At 32.9% G+C, this 16439-nt stretch overlaps 2 protein-coding genes across 2 annotated transcripts; one reads left to right on the forward strand and one right to left on the reverse strand.

The window, feature by feature from the left end:
• Positions 1-1053: 1053 nt before the first annotated feature.
• On the reverse strand, positions 1054-11889 carry LOC132739836 (large ribosomal subunit protein mL38-like). Its single transcript, XM_060727649.1, has 7 exons — positions 11706-11889; positions 9855-10007; positions 8680-8894; positions 7145-7263; positions 5292-5450; positions 3040-3176; positions 1054-1192 (listed from the first exon to the last, which is right to left on the reverse strand). The coding sequence occupies exons 1-7, from the start codon at positions 11863-11865 to the stop codon at positions 1101-1103; spliced, it is 1035 nt and encodes a 344-aa protein (XP_060583632.1). The 5' UTR covers positions 11866-11889; the 3' UTR covers positions 1054-1100.
• A 161-nt stretch (positions 11890-12050) lies between these two features.
• LOC132739837 (EKC/KEOPS complex subunit TP53RK-like) lies at positions 12051-14577 on the forward strand. Its single transcript, XM_060727650.1, has 2 exons — positions 12051-12302; positions 13668-14577. Exons 1-2 carry the CDS (start codon positions 12089-12091, stop codon positions 14153-14155), a joined length of 702 nt encoding a protein of 233 aa, XP_060583633.1. The 5' UTR covers positions 12051-12088; the 3' UTR covers positions 14156-14577.
• Positions 14578-16439: the final 1862 nt, after the last annotated feature.

Genomic DNA, 16439 nt, shown 5'->3' on the forward strand with positions numbered 1-16439 from the left:
ATAACTTTACATTTTGCCGTTAAATTTAATACATGCATTTTACTATATAAAAAGATAGTCAATTGTCCATTTGATCAACAGAAATTCCAATTAATATTGTTCAGAATGTGTTGTTAACATTCAAAAGAGTGGGGCAGTCTCTATCATAAACATAAACATTTTTTATTACCAATTATTTGTCAATCAATCTTTTGATATACATGTATATTACTAATTAAATTCAACAGCAAAATAATAAGCAGTATGTCACTTCAACATCTAACCACATGGTTGAAAGTAAGATATTTGAAAAATCCTGTATTTAGCTATTTTTCAATTTTGTGTAACCTAATGTTGTATTTTTCTTGACTAGGTACCATTCACAAAGTCACAAAATTTCTTCATTTTTATTTCAATCACTCATTAATATAATTTACTACAGTAACTTTTTAAGAATGAAAAAAAAAAAACTTTAAAAGAAAGGAAAAAAAATTGAACTTTAAATTAAACTTTAGATATCAAATATTTGTTTATATCTGTAGAAGATGATCCCTCAATCAGGATATTTAATTTTAGTATAAATTTTGCTTTATGCCTTGATAACTTGAATATTAATGTTTCATTAAATTTTCACACTACAGGCCTTTTAACCCATTCATTTCAGAACGAACATATTTTTTTAATGCATTTTCCCGGTAAAAAAAATTTTTTAAAACTTTCAAAAAAATCAAAAAAAAAAATTTATGGAAAAATAAAAACAAATTTTTTTAAAGGCCCAAAAAAAAATTAAAAATTTTATTTTTTAAAAAAGGGAAATAAAATTTATAAGTTTTTAAAAAAGCAAAAAGGTTTTTACCTTAAAAATGGTTAAAAAGGGAAAAAAATTTTTAAAAATAAAAAATGGCCAAAGTATATTTGACTTAACAAAAGAAATTTTTTTTCGGTTTTTGCCAAAAAAAAAAATAAAAATTTTGGTAAAGGCAAAAAAATTTTTGTAATAAAAAGGCCCAAAATTTAAAAAAAAATTAAAAATTTTGGGAAAAAGGCCCTTAAACAAGCAAACACACAAGCTTCTTCATTGCTAGAATGATATGATCTAGGTACTGCTAATTTGCAGAAACTTACACATTAAATGGTTCCCTAATTGGCCACAATTCCTGCTTTGGTACAACTTCTGCTGGAGGTAGAAACTCAAACCTTGGCTCATTCATATCTGCGAATATTTGTGAAAAATATTTATACATCAATGATGTTAGGAATTTTTTATTCTAACAAGAGCTGTCGCAACGCTCGACTATCTTAGTGCTTGATAGTAAAAGAGCCTTGATAATGTAAAATTTTCTAAGTTTACAAAAGGGCAAAATTTTTCTTTAAATCCATGTTACAGTTATAGACCTTGGAAAGAGTCCTATTATGCTCTCAAAGAAGAGTATAATATTTCAACTTGTTTCAAAGCCAGATGTCAATAGAATATGAAAATATCTGAGATGGTATTCAAACTTGTACATCAATTCTAAGTCGAAAAAGGGGCATAATTCTGTCAAGATGCTTGATACAGTTACCTCCTCCTGTTCACAGGTTGGGGTCATGATGGTGAACAAGTGTGCAAAGTTTCAAAGCCATATATCAATGGACTTTGAAAATATTTGAGGTATTACAAAAACTTTAACATATGTTCTAAGTCGAAAAAGGGGCATAATTCTGTCAAAATGCTTGATACAGTTTCCTCCTTCTGTCTACAGATTGGGGTCATGATGGTGAACAAGTGTGCAAAGTTTCAAAGCCATATGTCAATGGACTTTGAAAATATTTGAGGTATTACAAAAACTTTACATAAGTGGTTACGCCGACGCGGACGCGGACGCAGACGCTCGGGTGACTTCAATAGCTCTACTTATTCTTATCGAATAGTTGAGCTAAAAATTAGATATGCCTATATATTTTCATCGCAAACAAGTTAACAAGAGCTGTTGTGGAGCAGGCCACTCCATTTTTCTAAGTGCTAAATATTAAACTGGGCTTGAACAACAAAGTTTATGTTTTGCTATAACAGATACCAGTGATCTTTTGACCTGAAAATGGATGTGTCACTTAAAACCCACTAAAATGCATCCACATATAAAATTACAAAGTAAAAGGGCTGTTAGTATTGAAGTTAATGACCACAAATGAAAACTCAACACCACTCCGCCCCATGTGTCCATAACAAAAAGCATGAAATTAATTTCCTTTATAAATCAAGCGTCAAAGTCATTATACATCAGGACTCATAGCTTTAAATTGGGTGGCATTTAGGTAAAAAATAAAGACTTTAACTCCCTAATTTTGTTAAAGAGCAAGTTATCTTTCACTAGAAAGGGCTTTTCAGTTTTTTTTAATGGATTAAACATATGTATATAATACAGACTTTGTGACATCCTTAGGTATAAAGGGAAAAAAACTGTATTAGAGGTGGTGGTATAATATTGGTTTGCTAGGAAAGAGCCAAAATTATAAGTGCTTTGAATTTTACAAATGTAATACCATGTTTGGTTTTCAGTTATCATTACCTAAAAATGTGTTTATAACATTCTAAATGCTTTGTTGCTTGATTTAACACCATGCTAGGCAACAAAGAATCAAAATTAACAACATAGCTTGGGGTGTCCATGGCTTAGTGGTTGAGGTTGTTGACTTCGAACCATTTGCCCCTCTGCTGTGGGTTCGAATCCCGTTAGGGACTTTGGATTCTTTCATGTGAGGAAGCTATCCAGCTAGCTTACAGAATGTCTGTGGTTCTACTCAGGTGCCAGTTCATGCCTGAAATACTCACCTGAGGTCTTCCTCCACCAATAAAGCTGGGAAGCCACCATATGACCTATACTGTGTTGGTGTGACATAAAAAAACCCAACCAAAAAAAACAAAAAAAACACTGTTTCCGATATGTAACACCATTACATCTCTGAGAAGGCAAGGCCCTTATTAAACGTGGAAGTGAATTATGCTTAATCCTCCGATTTAGCAAAAGATAATAAAATACAATAATATAAAACTTCTTGGTATAAATGCAAATAATTTACCTAAAACATTATGAAACACATTCCGAACAGATTCATCCCACTCTGCTTGGAAGAAACAAATTCCAACAGGAGTTATATGTTCCTGGTTATTTCTGTAAAATTTTAATGTCTTGAATGTTCTCTCTTCTAATGAAGTACTGAAAATATATGACAGATATTTGTAAAGATGTACGAGGGTTGTTCAAAAAGTAATAGGACTGGAGCTCTACTGTTTACAGTTTTTACTTTACGTACATAATTTTACAAGAAACAAATATCGGAACATGTTCTCTTTATACAGTGAAAAAATCATGACAAAATATTAACAAATAACAATTCTGCGAAATTTTCAAATGACAAGGGGTACGAAACCCGGCGCACGCTGACAATACAATAAATGACGTTCATGATGTCGTTAACAAAATACAAAATATAACAAGTGTCATCCATCCTGAAAGTATTCTCCCTAAGCTCTAGGTGTTTGAATCGTGCGACCATGATCACGTTCCATAAGTAGAGATTAAGCGAGAAAGAAAGCGATCAGAATTTCGTTCAATTCTCCAAGAAAAATGCCCGATAGCCGGCCATTCTCCACTTTTCTCAAATATTTGAGTAAACTTGGAACGCAACAAGCATGGACTTATGCTAAAGCAAAACCGATTTTTATTATTAATTTTCACATGTATGTCATTGTACGTTTTTAAACAATATGATATTATACAGTAAAAAAACACTATTCATCAATTGATAAGTATCATTTATTTTAACAAAATTTGGGTAAATTCTACTACTATTTATTAAAACCGTTAATCATTATAATAACCAAGTATATCTAATGAGATGCAATAAAATAATGTTTGATAGAAACGTCTTATAAACAATCCTTTGATGAGAACTAAATAAGTAGACCCGAAGCAGACATAAAAAAATACCGGACAGTCCGCGTACCGTTTACCATTGATCCATTAACAGTGCTTTTGCAATTGACGTCACTAACGTCATGTCAATTTTCCATTTTCATCCTCACACATTCCTGTGAGAGATTTTGTATTCGCCGTTATTAAATTGATTGTACCAGCTGAAAACGAGTGTCCTGATGGCAGGATAATTTTCCTTTCTTAATTTTATGATTTTGTATGTATCTGGAAGAATATTGCCAATTTGTTGGCACAATTTAACGATTGCACGAATTTCTGTTTGTTACCGAGTGCCGTATTTCTACATTAAACGCATAAACCACAGCTATTCAAAACTAAATCATTATGCCATCTCTTGCCCGAATGAAGTCAAATTTAAATATAATGTCACTTAAATATAAATAAATGTGTTCGTGGAATATATGGACAAATAAAGTGTATATTATAAATAAATCAGAAGTACAACTTAGGTTCAATAACTATTTGTATGTGTTGCGCCGGGTGCGTGTTACCATGGTTATTCAATATCACAGGAAACGCGCGTTCATCACAATAAATTAATAAACTTTTGCATAAATTGTAGAAAACATTTTACGATCCTTATACATATGATGATATTCTAAATTGGATGAAATATGAATATGCAAGACTCGCAGTCCTATTACTTTTTGAACAACCCTCGTATACTCTGAGATTTAATAGCTAACAACTCAATGTTCAATAAATTGCTTTAAACAAAAAAAATATGAAATACTCATCAGTTTTGTTTATACTTATCTATTTTACATGTTTTAGTTCGATAGTGTTGGAAGCTATAAGCTAATTGAAACACTCTCGAATCGGGACCTGACACCAACCAGTACTAAGCAACAAGTGTAAAGTGTACTTTGTAAAATAAAACCTGGAATGGCATAGTGGTTAAGGTTTCTGTCTCTTAACACTGAAACTGTGTGTTTGAGCCCTACTTGGGCCACGAATAACTCATACTGCATGTGTACTGTTTAGTCCAGGAAGCTGACTAAACTGCTTTAATTGACCTCAAACGTTTCATCAAAATCAAGCTTAAATGTCAATGATATTTACCTCATAATTTAAGGATCTAAATCTGTGAGGAATATAAGCTTAGCTGCTACCCAGGCATCATGAAATATTTTCAGAATCACTCGTCCTGCAGGATGAGTAGCTTCTAAATCCAATGTGCAGGCAACATTTTTCTTCTTGTCCTGCATTGAGTTCTCTTAGATTCTACTCGTAATTATAAGTGGACAAGTGGAATTTTCTATCTCTCCTACCTACCGCTAAAATGACCAATGGTCATTAAAATTTAAACTTCTAACTTCCCGGTATAACAATTACCTGTCTGAGATTTGTACTTGAGATGAGAAATCAACTGGTTTATCATGTTGATAAAGAATGAACACATATCTATGGTGACCAGTGCCATGTACGGGGAATATAGGTAAATAATTGCAGATTGTCTCCCCTTTGTCCACTGACTCACCTGGTATGTTACACCTGTAGAGTAAAAAGTAATGTAAAAATGAAATTTTCCTGTAAAATGATAAATGGTTTTGTCATGATTGAAAGATGGCCAAGTTCATTTAAGATATTTAGCATGATAAGTGTGAATTAATATGGTTTCTGAAAAATGTTATTAATTTAAGAATACCTAGTTAGTACATGAAGTTATCTCATATGAGCTTAAAATATTAAAGGCTTTCAATGAAATATATATGTGCCAAATGATTTATCATCACAAAATGATTTGCACTGAATGGTATAGTATATACAATCATTTACATGATGAATATGCCCCAGTGCTCATAAATAAAATAAACCAGTCTATACAATTTTCATGATACAACTTGAGAGAATATGAGATATGTACATGGTTACAATGATTTATCACAAGGTTAAACAAAAGATGTTTAAAGAACCTGAAACCTCCACTTTTGTTGCCAACAATGCTCATTGCTAACAAGGTCCCATATAATATCAACAGTTATATGTTAACAAGCAAATTCTTTGAATTTATATCCCCCGCCGAGTACTGGTTATTATTAACACAACAACTGATGATTCCCATAAAGTTTCGTTGAATTCCAGCCAGTAGTTGCAGAGAAGTAGTGCGGAAACGATTTTTACTCTATATGCATACTACATAACTAATCAAGGGCCATAACTCTGAGTTAAAGTGTCTGACCGGAACAAGCCGACAATATGCGCATCTCCTCTTGATATTGATGATTCCCATAAAGTTTCGTTGAATTCCAGCCAGTAGTTGCAGAGAACTACTCCGGAAACGATTTTTACTCTATATGCATACTACATAACTAATCAAGGGCCATAACTCTGAGTTAAAGGGTCGGACCGGAACAAGCCGACAAATGCCCATCTTCTCTTGATAATGATGATTTCCATAAAGTTTCGTTGAATTCCAGCCAGTAGTTGCAGAGAACTACTCCGGAAACGAAATTCGGACGGACGGATGGACGGACATGCCACTTAAATGGACTAAAGGGCCATTTCTTTTGTTATTTTCTTTTGTTTAATAGAGGGCCATGGCCCCTTATTCTATTGTTACGGAATGAACTCTATTGTTCTCTTTTGTTCTGTTTACTGTTAGATGGCCCCCTAACCCTATTTAGTTGCTCGGAAGGACGGACGGACGGACAACGCCAAAACTATATCCCCCTCCCGATTCCATTGGCGGGGGATAACTAGACATGACTGTGACTGAGCAACTGTGAGGTTAGGTACTTGTGACCTTGCATTTAAATCCAGATTGAAACCAAAGAATTATTTAATGTATAGAAGGTTCAGTGCTTCTAAAATGTCCCAACTTATGCTTGAAATTATGTATGACAGGGTATCTAAGGTACTCTTAGAAAAATCTCAATAAGTAACATACACTGTACAATATTAATATAAAACCATACAAATAAACAAATTCAAAACTCTTTAATAGTCTGCTAGCTGTAATAGGTTTATCCCATGTAACTAGTGCCGACCAGGATCTCAGCCGGCATATCCATGCAATCTGATCATTATCTGTACCATTCTTTATACAGTCAATAGATATTTTGAAATCTCTAAAAATGTTGGTTGGTTTTGTCCAAATTTAAGGATCCACAAGTCCATTTAAGAATATTCAAAGCTGTTCTATGTGTTACTAATAACAAAAATGTGAATATATTTGAAAAACTTACACCATCCAGTGTAGATACTCCTGATGATTGTTAGTGAGATGGCTGTCCGGTGCCGTCATACACAATGTGTAAAATTTACCTGGCTCGGCTTTAAATTCAAAGTGCGGCTGTTGGCTAACCTATACCAAAATATATAACATAATGTTAATATTCTCTTAAAACTTCAACTGCATAAGAATATTTGATGCCGATAACTGATGTTGTTTAACTTTTAAAACAAAATAACTTTGTTTATCGTATAAACCACGATGCAGGTGAGTAATAAAGCCATTTAATAAAATCAATATTACACTTGTGTAATAACAATACGGCATGGTGGCATTTGTGTCATTATATACAATTCTAACACATTTCACAATATTCCCCTATCAACCAGTAAGGGATGTCAAGTGCATTATTAAACAGAATAAGTACAATACCAACAAGAGCTGTCACAGGAGACAGCGAAGCTCAACTAATTAAATACTGGACGCAGTAAGGAAGACAAAACTATTAAAGAAAACTCAGATATGATATAAATATATTTCTTCTTATGACATGAAATTATAGTTGTTAACATAAATTTCAAGGGGGGGAAATTCTTGAAATAGTCACATTAGAGTTATGGACCTTGTCAGACAACATGTGTGTAATGATAAGAAATATATGTTTGAAGTAGATACCTTAAAAAGTAAAGAAGTTATAAAATTTCTTAAAGAAAATTCTAAGTTCAAAGGGAGATAAAACTGAAAATATTGCTTCAAGAGTTAATGGGGAGATAATTCTTGCAATATTGGTACTAGAGTTATAAACCTTGTCACATAAAATGTGGTTAATGATAAGAAAAATATATTTGAAGTATTAAGTTGATCCCTTAAGAAATAAAGAAGTTACAGTCAAAAATATTCTTTTTTTTAAGGAAAATTCTAAGTTCAAGGAGAAATCAATCTAAAAATATTGGTGCTTGAGTTATGGTCACATAAAATGTGGCTGATGATAAGGAACATACATGTATATTTGAAGTATAAATTTGATCCCTTAAGAAATCAGTTAAAAAAATAATATTTTTTAAGGAAAATTCTAAGTTCAAGGGGAGATAAATCTTAAAATATTGGTGCTAGAGTTATGAACCTTGTCACATAAGATGTGGTTGATGATAAGGAGCAAATATTTGAAGTATTAAGTTGATCCCTTGAGGAATAAAGAAGTTACAGTAAAAAATAATATTTTTAAGGAAAATTCTAAGTTCAAGGGGAGATAAATCTGAAAATATTGGTGCTAGAGTTATGAACCTTCTCACATAAGATGTGGTTGCTGATAACGAACATATATTTGAAGTTTGAAGTTGATACCTTAAGATATAAAGTTTAAGTGAAAAATAAAAACAAAAAACTTTAATCTGAAATCTGGACGCGGATGCCGGGGCGAGTAGGAAAGCTCTCCAAATACTTTGTATAGTAACAAGCTAAAAATGTAACTTCTTAACTGTAAATCATTGCTATTTTTGATAAATAGAATATTATTTCAAAAGAAATTCTAAAATCTGGCAAACCTACCTCCTCAGGAGGAAATTTATTTCCATAAAACACTGGGTTCACCATACTTTCTTCCCCATCTATTGGATATCCTACATGAAGATCTAAACTTGGGTAAAAGTATGCATTTCCAAATAAGTCTTTAAATATTCCATAATGAGCTGTGAGTGTATGAATTCTTTGTTGTCCTTGACCTTCAAAGTCTTCCTCTGTCACCTTTTTAATTGGTACTTCCACTTTAAATAAATACAATTCATTAAATATTCAATATCTTTATCAAGAGAGGGTATTACTTATCTTCCATAAGATAAGTATCTTTCACAGTTTGGTCTGATCAACTAAAACTTCACAAAGAACATTATTGCAGAGCATTAGAATTCATTTGTAGAAGATTCTCCAAGAAAGAATATGACCTAAAAACTGACAAGAGATTATTAAGCCTGAACATCAGTTTTAACAACAGCTGTCAATAGGACAGTATGAATGCCTTTTCGAGCGCTTGATAGCAAAATAAAAACCCGGAAAATTTGGAATTCTCTAAGTTCTGAGTTCAAAAAGGGCCAAAATTATGTCAAAATCCACATTACAGTTATGGGCCTTGGTCAGTCACCTCCTGTTATGCTCTCAAGAAAAGTGTATGAAGTTTCAACCCATTCCCTTAAATAGTGTTGGAGATACTAACTTGCATGCAAAAACTTAGTCAAAGTGTGATGCTGACACGGACACGGGTGCCTGGGTGAGTTCAATAGCTCCCCCTATACTTTCAATAGTCAAGCTAAAGTATGTGTATACACTCTAATTACTGTAACAGATAAATAACAAACTTCAGAGTCTGTAAGCAAACTTTTATATACAATATCAAACTAGTCATTATGTGGCTTCCACAACCAATCGGGGGATTTTGATTCCAAGGCAGGAGATCTGGAGACACTGTTGAAAATCGGGGGTTTTGTCCCCCGGGGGGATATGGCATGTATGTAATGGATTCTACAAAAGAACCTCAAAATAAAATCATGAGCATCAAACATTGCCTTACATTGGCTACGAATGAAGCTGAATCAGTACAATTATTTGACAGGACAAGTGTATCTGAAAGACAACCCTCAGAAGTGATTAATGTATTACTGAAACAAGAAAGCACCACATTTAAATTGAAGATCTATGGTAGGAGCTAAGGACTAAGGTTTGGTGCTTACACTGATTTAATCTTGATTTCCTCTCTAACTCCTCAAGGTTTCTTTCTGTTTTTAGTTGTCGCATAAACTTCCTTGATACTCTATTTGTTTTGACGTTTGAAACCAATCCAATATTCACAACCATATCTTGATTTTGACCTGCCTTCTCTATCTCTGAAATATAAAAAAATGATATTTTCTTCAACAGATCTTTTTAGAAAGTAGACAATCAAATTTAAAGGAAGATAACTTTTCTATATATATATATATATAGATCTTTTCTATTTTTATTTTTCATTACTTAAAAAACTGAACTTTTAATCTAGTTCTCGAAATGTCAAAACCCGTCTCTTGTTTCTTGTCAAAGTTTCAAACTAAATGAGTCAACCTGTTGAACATATTTTCGAAATCTGTACTTTGTTTGTAGCCCCAGATTAAAAAAGACGGAAAACCCCGAAATATTCTTAATTCTGGAGTAGTCCATGATTCCCCCTATATCAAGCCAGGACTATCCTTTTTAAGGTAGCCAGCTTTTTTCCCCCTGAAAGACCAGATCCATTATCACTCTCAGCAGCAACATTTTCGTATTCTCATGTTTATAGGCTACATAGTACATGTAATAGTACTATGATAACTATTGGACTGTGCATCCCCTGAGAACAATGCTTAATCAGCACTTGGTAAAGTGGGTTCACTTTGTTTGCAGATTTTATACGGGGAAGTCAAAGACCGGGCCCGCGAAGCGGGTCCGGGCTTTGGCTTGCCCGGCTATAGACTACACGTGTATATTTAAAAGAAAATCAAATAAAAAACAATTAAAAAAATATATAGAATTCTATACCTATCAATGAAATTTTCAGTGTCAGTTCTAGTCGGGCGCCGCCATTTACAATGTAACTCAATGATAAAAGGCGGGGTATTCCGATAACGGAACAAATCTCAACTTTTCGGATCAATAATAAACGTCGAGTGTTCCGAGTGAAAACGGAAGCGGTGCATGTAATACCGAATGACAATTTTAAAACGGAAAGAATGAAAGGAATTTTTTAACGACTTCCCCGTTCATAGGCTTTGCCTAATTTCATATTACTTCACAACAGCAGGTGTCAAGTGCTGTGTGGCAGCTGTAAAAAGTTGCCCTGTACTTCACTTCAGTGTTATTATATTTTTCTGGTCTTTCAGGATCCTTGATGCCAGCACTACTAAGTGTTGAGATTTGAGTACCGCTTAAGCCAGTGCTAGGGGGCATGAAGGATGTTGCACTTATTCATTATCCCTCATGTACAGACTCAATCAGACGGAGTCTGCAAATTTCATGTAATTTTGTTGCGATTAATTAATGCTTCCGAGGGATCACTTTGTTTCCAGATTTTTTACAAGAACAACATATTTTTAACATATTTAATAACATTTTGCTGAGATAGTAAATGGCTGATACAGATTTTAGTGTATGATGTCATTGCTTCCTCTCTATTTTATATCACTCTGTGATTGTACCAACAGGCTATGGCCCAAACTTCGGTATAAAGTGTCCGGACTTCTCGTCAGAAATTAGTCCTTCATTGAAAGATTTTGCATTTTCTTTTTTTAACAGTTTTACTTTGATCGGAAAATGCGAAGACTTTCAATGAAGGATAAATTAGCAGATTTGATCAATCATCAATGTATAAAAATTTTATTATAGCTTCAAATCTGTGGACAAGTGTCTGGTTTGCAGTATATGTGATTGGTCTGACATTTCCATATTCCTACTCATTTCTGTTTGCACAATTTAAATATTATCATACTTTGCAATTTGATTTTTGTAAAATGGTACGTTTTGCCTTGGGGACGATTGACTTTCTAAGGTCAACATATCAATGAATAATATACCTTCCTTTCTCTGTTTCCATGATTTTTGAGTATCATAAGACGGTTCATTACTTCTGAAAACGTCGTTTGTTAAAAAAGAGGTCCGAACTTGAGTTTTTAAACAACAGCCCTCTATTTTTGTCAAGTGCTTCGACAGTCGTCCGATCATGGAGGCTGCCATTTTGAGAAGAACGATAACCCTGGACAAAAATGAAGGGACAAGTTATTATTGAAAAATATCTGTTTAAAATATATTCAATTCAGAAGTGAAGATTAATATAAGCCAACATAAAAAGTCTCTGTTCCTTTAAATTTATAATTTTATAATATAATCTACGTATCTCCTGATAATTTGTCTTTCAGTATTTTCTTTAAAGTCTGCTGGTCCCTGTATAGAAAACAAAATGGCGGCGCCCATGAGCACACACGATTTTGACAACAAACAATTTTTGAAACAAGGAGCGGAGGCTAAAGTCTACAAGGAAAAGTTTTATGACAAATGTTGCATTAGTAAAGAAAGGTTCTCAAAAGCGTACAGGCATCCGTCACTAGACAAATCGTTGACTTTGCAAAGATTAAAAGGAGAAATACGTGCAATGAACAAATGTAGAAATTTGGGTAACAATCTTATCATGTTAAACTCAATCTTTGTTCTTAATAATAATTATCATAAATAAAGGGTGGTCTCTGTTTGCACGAAGGGGACATCAGAATTATTTTATCTACCACGTGCGCACGTGATAGCTACTGTACTACTTTGCATGCGATACATGTAGCATACAATACACATGTGCATGTTATGATTAACTAATGTAGGGGCTAGTATCCTGTAATAGTAGCTGTTATGTGAGCACATAGTAGCTATCGCGTGCTTATATAGTATGTATTGCCTGCGCACATGCGCATATAGTTACAATCAAGTGGGCACGGAGTAGCTATCGCGTGCGCAAATGATAAAATCTTTCTGATGTTCCCTCTATGCCACCGTAGTGGTCTCATTAAAACTGCTCTTTTATCTAAGTCATAAGTATAGATATTTTATGACCGTTATATGCATATTTTTTTGTACACAGATAAGGTAAAAAAAAATTATACTCAAGGATGCTAAAATTAGTGTTTTCCAGTTTCTCGTACAACCTTTATTTAGTGACTGATGTACTAAATATTTAGAAGGAACATAACTTTGTTGGTCCAGATTTGGGAGTCACAAGGCAGTGATTTTCCTGCTTATATAACAGACTGCGATAAAAGGCCTCTTCCCAATGGAATTTTCTTTAAAATGATGCAGTTTTCCCAAAAATCTGAACTTAAACCTGCTTTTTTACTTCCCAGTTTAGCAATTTTAGCAATATTTTTTCCCAAAATCAAGTGGCTAAGGCCTCTTCCCAATTAAGTGAGAAAAATCACTGCAAGGTCAAGGTCACGTATGCTAAACAAGAGATTTTAACACTTTTGCTTATACATTCTTTATTTTATTACCATTGTCTTATGATTTGGAAGGAACATACCTTGGTTGATTCTCTCTTTTTTGATGGAGTTTGGGGTCACTTGGTTTAAGTTTATGGTCTTCCATGTATCTTTTTTTGAATTGATTAACTTTTATTGATAGGTAGTACAATTTCTAATTTTATCAAATATAAATGGCATGCAAACATACATTTTTCTACAGTAACAAAATGTCTTGACTGTCAATTTATGATATCAAACTGTGTTTACAATATTCTTTAGTGATCTTTCCTTCCATAACTGTGTGAACCTTTTTGGAAAAATGTGTTACTGACTGTGACAAGAATCTGGGTTTTGTTTTTACCAAAAATGCTCTTGTTTGTCTCTATTTTTTGACAGACTACAGGTTATCCCTTAGTATCACAGATTACAGCTTCATGTGTACAATTATATATAACTCAACTGCATTCTTTACATTATTCAGAACTAAAGTTAAAGCACAATAGTATTTTAAAATAATCCTAATTGTATTTGCAGGAATAAGAGTGCCAGTTTTATACTTTGTGGATACAAACACAAGTACATTTTATATGGAAGAGATAACAAATAGTCAAACTGTTAGAGATTACATCATACATATTCAGTCCACGTCACCAGACGATGCTGTAGAAAAACTTACACCACTAGCTACAAAAATAGGACAGATATTAGGCAGGATGCATCGTGGGAAGGTTATTCATGGAGATCTTACAACATCCAATATGTTACTAAGTGGAAATCCAGACAATTTAGATATTGTGTTAATTGACTTTGGATTGAGTTTTTTGGAAGGTCTACCAGAAGATAAAGGAGTTGACTTGTATGTGTTTGAACGTGCTTTGCTCAGTACACACCCAAACACAGAACAGGTGTTTGAGATCGTATTAGATGCATATAAACATGAAAACAAGAAAGAAGCACCAGATGTGATCAGTAAACTTGAAGAAGTGAGGATGAGAGGGAGAAAGAGGACCATGGTTGGATAGTTAACAAACTGTTGATTATTTGGTTCTGAAAACTGTAACAATTCACCCTTCAAATATATTTTGTCAACTGATAGAGTAACTGAACTTTCTGAGTTCATTTTGTACAATGAAACATTTACTTCCTGCAAAATGAATGATATATGTACATATTAATATACAGTCTTTAAGTAATTATCAAACCATTTACCATTTAGATTAATGAGATTTTTTCTGAACCTAGATGTAGATTAAATGCCAATATATTTTATGGTATAAATTCAGTTAGGGTTTCTAATGAATTCACTGCCCAACAATAAATTTTATTACAAAAAAATAATCTGTAATTAAAACATTATTAAGTAACATTAGTGTATCTACTTTATTTTTGTCACAAAGATTTTCCTTTATCAAAATAATGCAATAAAATTTGGATTATAAATAAACATCATTTTGTTATTCAAAACCATATATATGTACGTGTTGCTTCATTTATAGGCATATTAAAAAAATATGGAGCTTTACTCTAATAACAAATGTGGTGAAGGACATCTGTGTTGAGTGCAACATTAGTGCCTCGGAGGGCACTTTGTCAAATAGATAATAACTGAGTTTATACAAGGTTTATAAGTCTTGTTAGCAATATGATCTTTATTTGATACATATGAGAAAGTTTTCCTTGCTTATTTTAGGTTTTTACTTGTGTGCCAACATATGCTGCATGAAATAATGCATGGTTGGTCACTCACTCAAAAATTCACTTCACCAATGGCAGTACATGTTAAAAGTGTAGGTTTTACTTCAAAATGGAACATAACATAATTGATATTCAAATAAATGGACCCATTGGCTTGTGGAGTAAAATGCCAGAAGGGCTGAAATTGTCAGTTAAATGATTTAATAAGAAATTAATAATTGTACATGTAAATGCCATTTGAAGCTTTAATGAAAAGGAAACATTCACTAAATAAAATTTATGGAATGTACAGAAAACAAAAACAAAACATTTGTGTAAAAATATATTTATTTTTATACTTTACTTCATAGATTAAAAGATTAGTTTAATAAACATATGTAGGGACATTCATTGTCACACACAAAGTTACATACACAAAATATCTGATGAAATGTTGAGCATGCAAGCAACTATGTGTATGTACTGGCATAATCCACCCACTAATAACATAACTTTTATCTTAAAAGGGACATCACTCTATATTTTCATACATAAAAATACATGTAGTTCACAGTACTTTACTTTCTTATAAATCATAAAGGGAACTTATGATCTTGAAAAACAAGAACTAACAAGTTACAAATGTACAAACATAAAAAAATTGTTTTGTTATAGGTTGAACACTTGTTATTAATGCTTTATCCTCGTGGACATTTATCCTTGGGAATTAAAATAAACATTCAAATATTATATGTTTTCAGTAATATTTTTATGTTGATGAAAGGAATACAAAAAAGTGTTTGCACAGTTCTAGACCATGTGTGAGAGGAGATGAGAAATGAGCCGCGTCATGACAAAACCAACATAATGGGTTTGCGACCAGCATGGATCCAGACCAGCCTGCGCATCCGTGCAGTCTGATCAGGATCCATGCTGTTCACTTACAAACCCTATAACAAGTAGAGAAACTGATAGCGAACAGCATGGATCCTGATGAGACTGCGCGGATGCGCAGGCTGGTCTGGATCCATTATGTTGGTTTTGTCATGGCGCGGCTCAAATTGCTCTGATGTTTTTGTTTTATCTTTCAAACTTTGGCCAACTAATTAATATGAACAAAAGTTATTATTCACTATTTCTGTATTAATAGTGGCCTTTGTTTAAAATTGTTTACAAATCTAACTAAACTTATTGTTCACTTAAAACAAATATCCACATAACATCAATGAAAGCAATGAAATCAAACTAAATTATCAAATTTAAGTTACCTGGCTGTAGAAATATCTTTCACTAAATACATGTAGCAACTATGAACTTGTGCTTTGCCTAGGATCTATACTTGCATGCCCTGAAAAAAGGACTCCTCTATCGTCATAAAATGCAAGTAATTATTATAAGATTGTTTAATTACCAAAATTTATTATAAGATGGACATTATTCCATATTTTAAGTTCTTTATCTTTGATGTGTCATATAATATAGAGAGGTAACTGTAAATTTGTCAGTAACATTATAGACATTGTGAAATTATAACAAGCTGGCTATCATTAGTTATGGTATGAAATGATAATTTTAGGCTACATTCATGCAGTATGTCCAGGATTCATGATCATGGCTGGCCAGTTTCAAATT

This window comes from Ruditapes philippinarum, unplaced genomic scaffold, assembly GCF_026571515.1.
Source record: "Ruditapes philippinarum isolate M1 unplaced genomic scaffold, ASM2657151v2 ctg1401_1_1_1_1, whole genome shotgun sequence".
Taxonomy (NCBI): Eukaryota; Metazoa; Mollusca; class Bivalvia; order Venerida; family Veneridae; genus Ruditapes; species Ruditapes philippinarum.

Excerpts from the sequence above, each read along its gene's own strand:
- LOC132739836 (XM_060727649.1), bottom strand. The coding sequence starts at position 11,865 with ATGGCAGCCTCCATGATCGGACGACTGTCGAAGCACTTGACAAAAATA. Across the intron at positions 8,895-9,854 it reads GAAATCAAGATTAAATCAGT|TGGAAGTACCAATTAAAAAG; the intron begins GTAAGCACCAAA and ends ATTTATTTAAAG. Across the intron at positions 3,177-5,291 it reads CAAGTACAAATCTCAGACAG|TACTTCATTAGAAGAGAGAA; the intron begins GTAATTGTTATA and ends ATATATTTTCAG.
- LOC132739837 (XM_060727650.1), top strand. The coding sequence starts at position 12,089 with ATGGCGGCGCCCATGAGCACACACGATTTTGACAACAAACAATTTTTG. Across the intron at positions 12,303-13,667 it reads GAACAAATGTAGAAATTTGG|GAATAAGAGTGCCAGTTTTA; the intron begins GTAACAATCTTA and ends TTGTATTTGCAG.